Source organism: Myotis daubentonii, chromosome 20, assembly GCF_963259705.1.
Source record: "Myotis daubentonii chromosome 20, mMyoDau2.1, whole genome shotgun sequence".
In the NCBI taxonomy this organism is placed as follows: domain Eukaryota; kingdom Metazoa; phylum Chordata; class Mammalia; order Chiroptera; family Vespertilionidae; genus Myotis; species Myotis daubentonii.
The window spans coordinates 488,375-499,183 of NC_081859.1; the positions used below are offsets into that span (position 1 = coordinate 488,375).

General features: G+C 64.2%; 1 protein-coding gene across 1 annotated transcript; it reads left to right on the forward strand.

Moving 5' to 3' along the window:
- Positions 1-3,526: 3,526 nt before the first annotated feature.
- On the forward strand, positions 3,527-10,446 carry SYT2 (synaptotagmin 2). Its single transcript, XM_059677889.1, has 8 exons — positions 3,527-3,704; positions 4,886-5,052; positions 6,129-6,248; positions 6,546-6,713; positions 7,012-7,179; positions 8,832-8,949; positions 9,557-9,690; positions 9,805-10,446. Exons 1-8 carry the CDS (start codon positions 3,527-3,529, stop codon positions 10,009-10,011), a joined length of 1,260 nt encoding a protein of 419 aa, XP_059533872.1. The 3' UTR covers positions 10,012-10,446.
- The last annotated feature ends 363 nt before the right edge of the window (positions 10,447-10,809 follow it).

Sequence of the window (10,809 nt, forward strand, 5' to 3'; positions counted from 1 at the left end):
ACACCAGCTGGGTTCTATTTTGTATTTCATGTCAACACGTCCTAGCCGGTCCTGCAAGTGCAGGGATGATACAGAGAAAACTGTGAGCTCCCCACCGACCGGGGTGGGGGGTGGGGGGGCAGCTTGAGGACTGACCGTCCCGGGTGGGGGGTTGCTGGGGCCTGGACGGATGAGGCCGTGCGCGCACGGGGTGGCTTGGAGATAGGTGTCAGCTGTAGAGACTCCAGGGGTCGGAACAGGGACCTTGAAACTCAGCCGGGCTGCCCCCCTGGCTTCACCTGTCACCTTCCCCTGCTCCCAGGTGGGATCCCAGTACAATTCCACGCGGGGATTTTCCAGTTTGGAATTTCCCCCCATCTCCTCCCGCCTGGTGGCATTTTGAGGACACAGCTCCCCCCCCCCGTGCCCCCCCCCCGCGTCCCCCCCCCCCCGTTTCCTGTTCCTGCCCCCAGGTGGTCGGGGGAGGAAGTTGGCTTCTTCCTGGAATGTAATTGTGCCCCCAGGACTTGCCTGACCCACTTACCTCCCGGAGACCACAGCCTGTCAGAGGCCGGGCAGTAATGGGCATCTCCTGAGTGAGTGGCGTCTCCCCCCGGGGCGGCCTGGTCTGGGAGGAGCAGGGACAGGCTGTGTCCTCCTCGGTGGCCTCCCCCAGGCGTCCACGGGTGGCAGAGCAGTGACCATCGGTTTGTCCCTGCCAAGCCCCATCCTGCCCCCCAGTCCTTCCCAAGCCCCCCTTGAGCGTGACCAGGGCCACACCCCCACAGCCCACCCCTGCCTCACACTCACAGCTCACACCCCCCCCCCTCAGGCCCATGACAGGTGAGCAGACCTCTAGGTCCCAGGGTGCACCCCCCCCCCACTTTCCATAACTTATGGCAGGCAGCCCAGGGCCCGCTGACCTCCAAGCTTTCATGGGTCCCCACTCAGTCACCTATTTGGGGTCCCCACCCTTCCCAGCCTGCTCCCTGAGCATCCTGGCACTGGTCCCCGAAAGACCCTGCCTGAAGGAGTGGGAGACCCCGAAGGCTGCTGGGCAGGGGGACCCGGTGAAAGCCCAGTGTTCTGAGTCTGGGGGGAAGGCATGGGGGCAGCAGGGGGGCCCTGAGCTGGCAGTGGGGGACCCCCAGCAGGCTGCTCCCTGGCCAGCCGGGCGGACGGTGACTCAGCAGCTTCCCCTCCAGTAGAGCGCGAGGTACAGCCGGGCTCATGGTCTCTTCAGGTGCGAGCTGCGGTCCTTCAGGGTAGCCTTGGGGTGCCCCTGCCCCTCACCCCTGTACCCACAGAGCTGGCGAAGGATGAGCAGCACAAGAGGGCTCGCTGGGGCTACAGAGAGAGGATGCGAGGGTGGGAGAGCTGTGCCCCATTCAGCAGGCGACTCCTGTGATGGGCCGGGACCCGTGTCCCTCTGGGGCCTCAGTTTCTCCATTTGCTCTGCATTTTCTGCAGATTCCCCGAGCTCACACAACCCAGGACTTTGCGGTTTAAAAAGACCGGCTCCCAACATCTGGGTTCAGAGAGAAACCCCCAGAGCAGGCGTGTGGGCCGAGGGTTGCAGGCCTGCAGAGCAGGAGGGCGAACCCTCACTTAGAGGTTCAGAGGGTGGCTGGGCCGGGGAACCTGGCCGGCACCTGGCCCTCCGCTCCGAGCCTCAGGCCTCCTCTCAAAGGGCCTGGGATTGCTGAGCGCAGCTTCGATGCAAGAGAAGGGAGATGAGCTGTCGCAGCAGGAGAGATTGAAGTTAGACTCAGGAAGGACTTTCCAGCCCTCAGTGGTCGCAGCGGCCACCTGGTCCCGCCCGGGAAGATGCACACAGGTTACTCACCGACGCGGGCAATTCATTATCGAAACGTGCCCGGAAATGAATTCATGAAAACTTTATCCCCTGTCTCCCGGGACCCATGGGTCCGGAAAATAACGGCATCAATTCATCCTTAAGGGTTGAACTTCGCTAGCCCGTGCGCTCCTGCGAGAGGCATCTTGCTGGCTAGCCTACTTCCATCTCATTAGCGCGGCGTCTGCAAATGCAGGTCGGGAAGATGAAACACGTTGTGTCCAGAAGCTCCTTGTTATCCGCGTCGTCCGAGGCCAGGCCCGAGGGGGACCGTCCGCGGGAGCGTGGTCCCCACATCCTGGTCGTTGGTTTGGGGGGGACAGGGGGTGGTGAGTGTGGGCGTGGGTGTCACATCCTGTCTCTAGTCTAACTCCCTTGCAGCCCACCTGCCAGGTGTGGTTGGTGGAGTTTCCACCCAGGACTACAGCCGGGCTCTGAGCGCTCTGAGTGTTTGGAGTTAAGGGGGGCCCTGGGGCGTGGCCCCCGGGAGGCGTGGCCCTGGGGAGGCGTGGCCCCCGGGAGGCGTGGCTCTGGGGAGGCGTAGTTGGTCACTGTAGTTGGTCCGAGGCAGAGAGGTGGTCACACCCACCTCCCCACCCCAGGCCACACGTGGCTGGTTCCCGTGGCCGCTCACGAGCGCTCAGAGATACGTGTGCCAGGACCGCAGGCACCTACCGCCTCACCCGGCCCTGCCACCCTCTTCAGACCTGCAGGCCAGCGAGCAGGTGCCTCCACGCGCCCGGGCCCAGCACCCGCGGCATCTCTGCCTAATGGCCTGTCTCATGCTTTCGCGCTCGGGCAGTTCTGAGCAGACAGAGGCGCTCACTCTGCTCGGGGCCCCTGGAGCCCCCGGTCATTCATCATCCTCAGCTCGGCCAGCCGCTGCCTCCCCAGGAGTGCAGCTTGAGCGGCGAGGGGGGCCGGGCAGCTACCCAGCCCCGGGGACTCCGCTGTTCCTTCTTGCTGGGTTCCTGCCCCGATGCCCGCACCCTGCGCCCTGGGGTGGAGGCGGCTGTGCTGTGGGGAAGGAGCATGGCTGTGCGGCCTCAGAGAGTGGAAGGAAGGGGAGAGACACAAAGGGAGAAACATGGATGTGACAAAGGCCCATTGATTGGTCGCCTCCAACACGTACCCCAACCAGGGTACACGCCCTTAACGGGAATTGAACCTAGAACCCTTTAGTCCACGGGCCGACGCTCTATCCACCGAGCCAAACCGGCTGGGCTGACACTTGTTTGTTTGTTTCTTAAACCTAAGTTGCTGACACCACCATCGTTCGGGACCGGGCAAGGGCTAGGAGGCCAGAGGGCACGGCATCGCACAGACCAGACCTCTGACCTGTTCCTCACGTACGTCCCTGAGCACCTACTACGTGCGGTCAAAGATCTGCAGTCATGGTTCTTAAATCCCAGCGAAGGGCAGACAACAACTAAAACACAGCCTGTCGGTGACAAGTGCAGTGAAGGGGGGGCTGGCAGTCCCAGGGGACCTCGCGGAGCGGAAGTGATCCCCGTGGGGTCTGCGGGAAGGGCGTTTCAGGTCCAGAGAACAGCAGGTGTGAGGCTCCGAGTGGTCAGGGAGGACGTAGCTCTTGGAGGGGACGCAGCCCTGGTGTTTGGCCACAGGACTGGGGGGGGGCCCTGGCTGCTCACCTGCCCCCCCCTCTCACCCACAGCCACCCCCGCGGCCACCATGTGGAACATCTTCAAGAAGAACCAGCAGCCCGAGGCGGCGCCGGCCACCACCACGGCCACCATGCCCGCCGGGCCCGTGGGCAACTCCACCGAGAGTGGGGGTGCCGGGGGGAGCAAGGAAGACATGTTTGCCAAGATAAAGGAGAAATTCTTCAATGAGATGAACAAGATCCCCCGTGAGTGTCCCCGAGGCTGGGTGTGTGTGTGTGTGCCCAGGGGCGCGATTGGCTGGGTTCTTTCCTGAACCGGGTTTAGGCTGTATTATTGGGGCGCCCTGTCGATAATGGGGAATGTGAGCTGGCTTACTGAAGGGAGCAGGGGGTATATAGGGCCCAACCTCCCAGGGAAACAAGTTCCTATACAATTTAGAAAACTGTCAAAAGATGAAAACAAAATATTAAAAAAATATACTTTAAAAAATGGATTTCAGAGAGGAAGCAAGAGGGAGAGAAAGAGAGAAACATCCATGATGAGAGAGAATCGTGGATCAGTTGCCTCCTGCATGCCCCACACAGGGGATCAAGCCTGTAACCTGGGCCTGTGCCCTTGACGGGAATCGAACCCGCGACCTCCTGGTTCATAGGTCAATGCTCAACCACTGAGCCGCACTGGCCGGGCAGTGATGGACATTTTTGTACCTTATGGTGCCCCTGCCTTGTGACTTCCTGCTAAGTCTGTGTGGGAGACACAGAGGCCACACTCAGCCTCACCAGCTTACATGGTGGTCAGGACCGCGGACAGCGGTCAGGTGGGTCAGGACCGCGGACAGCAGCCAGGTGGTGTCAGGACCGCGGACAGCAGCCAGGTGGTTGTCAGGACCGCGGACAGCGGTCAGGTGGGTCAGGACCGCGGACAGCAGCCAGGTGATTGTCAGGACCGCGGACAGCGGCCAGGTGGGTCAGGACCGCGGACAGCAGCCAGGTGGTCAGGACCGCGGACAGCGGCCAGGTGGGTGTCAGGACCGCGGACAGCGGCCAGGTGGGTCAGGACCGCGGACAGCGGCCCCAGGTCCTTAAGGGCTGTGGACAGCATCCCAGCCTGGGCACTCCGTGGGATCTTCCCACCTTGTCCGAGGACCACCCCACCCTCTGCAATCCGACCAGTTCTCCATGGGTCAGACTGGTCAACGCTCGTAGAGCCCAGTTCACCTCCCGGCACGTTCAGCTCGAAGGCATCTCCCCGTTGGCAGGCATGTCCACGGGGCCATGGGCTAGGTACCCGTGAGAAGGCAGGTGAAGCACATGCAACTTCCCTGAAGATCGCGCACGAGTGTGTGGTTGGACAGGGTGGGCTGGGCAGGGGCCACGGTCCCCACCCAGGGCCGGGCCCTGCTGACGTCCGGCTCTCCCGTGGGCAGTGCCGCCCTGGGCGCTGATAGCCATCACCGTGGTGGCCGGCCTCCTGCTCCTCACCTGCTGCTTCTGCATCTGCAAGAAGTGCTGCTGCCGGAAGAAGAAGAACAAGAAGGAGAAGGGCAAGGGCGCCAAGAATGCCATGAGCATGAAGGACATGAAGGGTGGGCAGGTAGGACGGGGGGGGGGTGGAGGGCACGGAGGGCACTCCTGCCCCTCGGAGGCCAAACGAGGGCCACTGGGCTCTGCAGCCACCGGGGTCCCCCCCAGACTGTGCACGGTCCCCACCGGCTACGTCTGCGGCTTCACCTCTTGACCCAAGGTGCTCGTGGGAGGGGGGCCAGTGGGGGGGACCCGTTCTTGAAAGGGCAGAGGAACAGAACACGCATCGACCCCAGGAGAGGCTGTTGGGACAAAATGTTGGAGGGAGACCCCCCATCTGGGAGGCCACCCCAGGAGTGAACTGTGGCTCCTGTCGGAGGTCCCACAGCCTCTAGCAGGGGGCAGGGTGGGGACTGGACAAGGGCAAGTGCAGTCCTGTCATCATTCGCCCTGTCCTTTGGGGCCGGTCAGCGGGAAGGTCCTCACACACCCAGGTTTCCCCTTCGAAGTTTGCAGAGGCCCCGGGGAGCTCCCCCCCGCCCCCCCGCCCCCCCCCCCCGCCTGGGGGTGACGGGAGCAGTTTCCTGCTCAGGAGTCAACCCAAGGGGAGGGTAGACAGTGGAGGAAGCAAACACCTCTGTGTGTGTTTGTGTGCACACGTGTGTATATGTGTGCGCATGCATATGGGGGGAAGGGGCCTGCAGTGGGGGGCATGGGGGCTCCAAGAACGCCCTGAGCACAGTCCAGCCAGGTCCCCCATCTGGGAGCCCCCCCCAGTGGCTGTGACCCCAGAATTTTTGTCTTGACCACATTCTCCCTTCTCCCCCCACCTCTGTGGACTCGCCCTGCTCCTGCTCGCTGGGGCTGCTCGCCTGCCCGGTAAGTCTTGCCCAGGGCGTGTGGGGCCTGAGCTGGGGGAAGTATGGGGGCGGCGGGGGAGGGCTGACAAGGGAGATGCTGGGTCCTGCAGGGGAGAGGCACAGAGCGGGGCCCTGGGGGGACTGCCCGCCCCCACAGTTCCCGTCCCTGTCCCTCCCCCAACCCTGAGCTGGAGTCTGCACAGAGGCCCTCTTCCCACGGTCCCTGTGCTGGGCCGGGCCGCTCTGTCCTCTCCTAGCTCTGTCCCTCTCTCCGCAGCCCCCGCAGGATGATGACGATGCAGAGACCGGCCTCACCGAGGGGGAGGGGGAGGGCGAGGAGGAGAAGGAGCCGGAGAACCTGGGCAAGCTGCAGTTCTCCCTGGACTACGACTTCCAGGCCAACCAGGTGGGCGGTTGGAGGCAGGCGGCAGGGGACAGAGACCACCCCTCTCCGCGCAGGGGCAGGCTGGAAGGACCCCTGGCCCCACTCCCTCCAGTAACCCACCCCACCTTGGGCCAGTCGGTGGCCTCTCAACTCCGGTGACCCCTGTGTCGTCCCGAGTTCTTGGGGGTGGAGCGGGGACGATCCTTCTCCTGCCCCAGCTTTGCCCCCGGACCCCGGCCTCTGGGAGGGTGGCCGGTGCTGCTCAGGCAGAGCGGGTGAGGGGCGGTCCTGAGACCCTGCGGCCCCCTGTCTCCACAGCTCACCGTCGGCGTGCTGCAGGCTGCAGAACTGCCCGCCCTGGACATGGGAGGCACCTCAGACCCTTACGTCAAAGTCTTCCTCCTCCCAGACAAGAAGAAGAAATACGAGACCAAAGTGCACCGGAAGACGCTGAACCCCGCCTTCAACGAGACCTTCACCTTCAAGGTGACGAGGGCCGGAGGGGGGACCCCAGGCCCGCCTGCCTCCTGCTCACCTCTCCCGGCTCCCGGCTCCGTGCCGTGGCTGAGTTCACGGAACCAACTCAGCCTGGAATGATGGCGGCTGGATCGGGTCCCCCCAACCCCAACTGTTCCCCCAGAGCCCGGGTCTTCCCTCCGTCTCCACGGCCTCCCCGGGAGTCCCGCAGGCAGCGGGGAGAACTGGACCCAGGGCCCGGCCCACAGCAGCCCCTGCAGGTGTGTGAGCCGCCCCGACCTGCTCTGACCCCGCCTGTGCCCTGCAGGTGCCGTACCAGGAGCTGGGGGGCAAGACCCTGGTGATGGCCATCTACGACTTCGACCGCTTCTCCAAGCACGACATCATCGGGGAGGTGAAGGTGCCCATGAACACGGTGGACCTCGGCCAGCCCATCGAGGAGTGGAGAGACCTGCAGGGCGGCGAGAAGGAGGAGGTGAGAGCAGAGATGTGCTTGTTTTGTTCTCTGTTGAGTCCATCAGCTTGCTCCCCACCCCACCCTCCTCCCAGGCCTGTTCTCTTGGTGGAGAGCGAACCATCCCACTGGGGCAAGGACAGGAGGGACACGGGGATGGACCACGGTGGCCACATAGGTGCTCACGTGCCCCACCTGTTGACCCAAGGTGGGAGGGGGAGGGCGACTGGTGGGGGCACCCATTCTTGAAAGGGCAGAGGGACAGAACACGCATCCAACCCAGGAGAGGCTGTTGGGACGTAATGTTGGAGGTAGACCCCCATCTGGCTTACTGGACCGCGGTCAGCGGCCAGGTGGTCAGGACCGTGGACAGCGGTCAGGTGGTTGGGACCGCGGCCAGCGGCCAGGTGGTCGGGACCGCGGACAGCGGCCCCAGGTCCTTAAGGGCCCTGGACAGCATCCCAGCCTGGGCACTCTGTGGGAAAGTACAACTTTTTTTTTTTTTTAATGTTTTTTGTTTTTTTAATATTTTTTATTGATTTTTTACAGAGAGGAAGGGAGAGAGATAGAGAGTTAGAAACATCGATGAGAGAGAAACATCGATCAGCTGCCTCCTGCACATCTCCCACTGGGGATGTGCCCGCAACCAAGGTACATGCCCTTGACCGGAATCGAACCCAGGACCCTTCAGTCCGCAGGCCGACGCTCTATCCAGTGAGCCAAACCGGTTTCGGCAACTTTTTTTAAAAAATATTTTTATTAATTTCAGAGAGGAAGGGGGGGGGGGAGAGAGAGAGAGAAACATCGATGGTGACAGAGAATCATCCATCAGCTGCCTCCTGCCCTCCCCCCACTGGGGACAGAGCCTGCAACCCAGGCATGTGCCCTGACTGGGAATCGAACCCTGACCTTCTGGTTCATAGGTTGACGCTCAACCGCTGAGCCACGCTGGCCGGGCCACTTACCAGAGATTTATCGAGCACCTACTATGTGCCTGAGCTCGCCCTCTGTCCCGGCCAAGCCCTGCAGTGTGCCCCGCGTTCCCAGCTGTGATGGAGGGGAGAAAAGAGGCCCTTAAGGAACCTTCTCCACCTGGGGTCCGGCGCTGTGCCGGGGAAGGGCCCGCACCTGAGCCGTGGGCGGGGGTTGGGGGGGTGGCCGTCTCTGAGAAGCGGTGACTGCAGCCCGGTGGGCAGAGACCTCCGGGGTCGCCCCCTCCCCGCTCAGTGGCTGTGGGACGTTGCGCACATCCTCCCGTCTCTGATCCTCCGCCTGTCCCTCCGCAAGGACTCCCGCCCCGTTCACCGGAAGGGGCTGCAGTGACAACAGCAGGGAAAGGGCCGCAAAGTGCTCTGGGGTCCGCGTGTCCTCACGCGCAGCCGTCCCGGTGGGCGGACACGTGGGGGGACGGTGCCCAGGTGCTGCCTCCAGGGCCCTGGGTATCAGGCCCGTCCACCTCGCTGAGGCCGGGGGTAGCAGGAGGCCTGGGTATCATGCCCGCCGCCCGCCAGGCACCACCGCCCACACCTGCCTGCAGCCTGTCTCCACGCCCCGGGCTGCTGCTCGCTCGCTCTCCCCCGGGGGGTCTGACGCTGAGACACCTGCTGGGGGCGGGAGGGCCGTGCCCGAGGCGCCGGGGTGGCCGAGCTGACCGGTCCCGCCTCCCTGCGCAGCCGGAGAAGCTGGGCGACATCTGCACGTCCCTGCGCTACGTGCCCACGGCCGGGAAGCTCACCGTCTGCATCCTCGAGGCCAAGAACCTGAAGAAGATGGACGTGGGCGGCCTCTCAGGTACCTGCAGCGCTTCTTGCCGCCACTGGGTGGCAGCAGCGAGCCAGTTCCCGCGGGCACTGCCACCCGAGGCCTCCCGCCTGGGACGGGTGGCTCCGAGGCTGAGTCCCCCCACCCCCAACCCCCACCCCCACCCCGAGGGCAGGACCGGGCAGCAGTGCGTCGGGCTCCTGGAGCCCCCATTCTCCGAGGGCCCCCTTCCCGGCTCCGAGATGCCTTCGAGGCTGTGCTCTGAGTCCGAGGTTTAGGATTCCCCTTCCCCCAGGAAGCGTGGGTGCCCCCACGATCCGGATTCCACCCTGGGAGGGACCTGGGGGGCGGGAAGGGCCTGGGGGGGCCTGGCCCCCGGCACAGGCATGTCTGCTGGCCGTGCCTCCCAAGGAGCAGGTGTGACCTCGGCCAGGCCACGCCCCCTCTGTGGGCACTTGGGGGTTCCCTCCTCCCCCATGAGAGGCGCTGAGGGCCCTGGGGGTTCCCTCCTCCCCCGTGAGAGGCACTGAGGGCCCTGGGGGTTCCCTCCTCCCCCGTGAGAGGCGCTGGGGGCCCTGGGGGTTCCCTCCTCCCCCGTGAGAGGCGCTGAGGGCACCTGGCGGCTCTCCCTGCGCAGACCCCTACGTGAAGATCCACCTGATGCAGAACGGCAAGAGGCTCAAGAAGAAGAAGACGACGGTGAAGAAGAAGACGCTGAACCCCTACTTCAACGAGTCCTTCAGCTTTGAGATTCCCTTCGAGCAGATCCAGGTGCCTGGGCCTTGGGGGCCGGCGGGCGGGCAGGCGGGCGGTCTGGGCTCGAGGGGAGCAGTGCGGGCATGGCCCCCCTCCGCCGGCCGACCCCGCCCCCTCTGTCCCTGGCAGAAAGTCCAGGTGGTGGTCACGGTGCTGGACTACGACAAGCTGGGCAAGAACGAGGCCATCGGCAAGATCTTCGTGGGCAGCAACGCCACGGGCACGGAGCTGCGGCACTGGTCCGACATGCTGGCCAACCCGCGCCGGCCCATCGCCCAGTGGCACTCGCTGAAGCCCGAGGAGGAGGTGGACGCTCTCCTGGGCAAGAACAAGTAGGAGCAGCGGCCGCCGCGACCGCACGGCCGGCTCGGACGACAGACCCAGAGCTCTCGATACCTCAGTTACGCCCTCGAGGTTCCCCCCCTGTGGTCGCGTCCTCGTTCCCCTTCCTTTCCGTCTGTTTAAAGACCGGCTTCCCGCTGGCGGCTCTGAGGAGCCTCCCCAACCAGCGGACGAGGAGCCCGGCTCTTGTCACCGTCCGGGAGCCGCCCGCTGCATGCCTGTCACCCGCCATCGTCATCGCGGTCCCATCAGGGTCCCTCGGTCCCAGCCTCGCCTGAGCCTCGCGGGAGTGAGGCCCTCTGGTGGCAGAAAGTCGCGACGTGTCCCGTTTTTTGCGTGTTCTGGGCCCACACAATGGCACTTCCTGTGTCCTGGGGGGGAAGGCTGCACAGTGGCCAGCGACGGTGTGCACACTTGTCCACATATGTGTGCACACGTGTCCACATGTGGGTGCACACGTACGTATACACTGTGTGTGAGTGCATTGTGTGTGCATGCGTGCAAGGGCATTGTGCACATGTGTGTGCGCGGACATTGTGCACACGTGCGTGTGTGCATGTGTGTGTGTATTGTGAGTGCATGCGTGTAAGGGCATTGTGCACACGTGTGCGTCTGCATGTGTGAGGGCATTGTGCACACATGTGCGTGTGCATGTGTGAGGGCATTGTGCACACGTGTGTGCATGCACGTGAGCATCTCCACATTCCTGGAACGAGCCATGGACAGCGCACTGCTGCAGGAACGGAAAGCTCTCCGGGGGCCCTGACGCCACGGCAGGTCCCCGCCCCGGTC

Coding starts and splice junctions, on each gene's coding strand:
- SYT2 (XM_059677889.1), top strand. CDS start 3,527: ATGTGGAACATCTTCAAGAAGAACCAGCAGCCCGAGGCGGCGCCGGCC. Junction 3,705..4,885: donor TGAGATGAACAAGATCCCCC/GTGAGTGTCCCC, acceptor TCCCGTGGGCAG/TGCCGCCCTGGGCGCTGATA. Junction 8,950..9,556: donor GGACGTGGGCGGCCTCTCAG/GTACCTGCAGCG, acceptor CTCCCTGCGCAG/ACCCCTACGTGAAGATCCAC.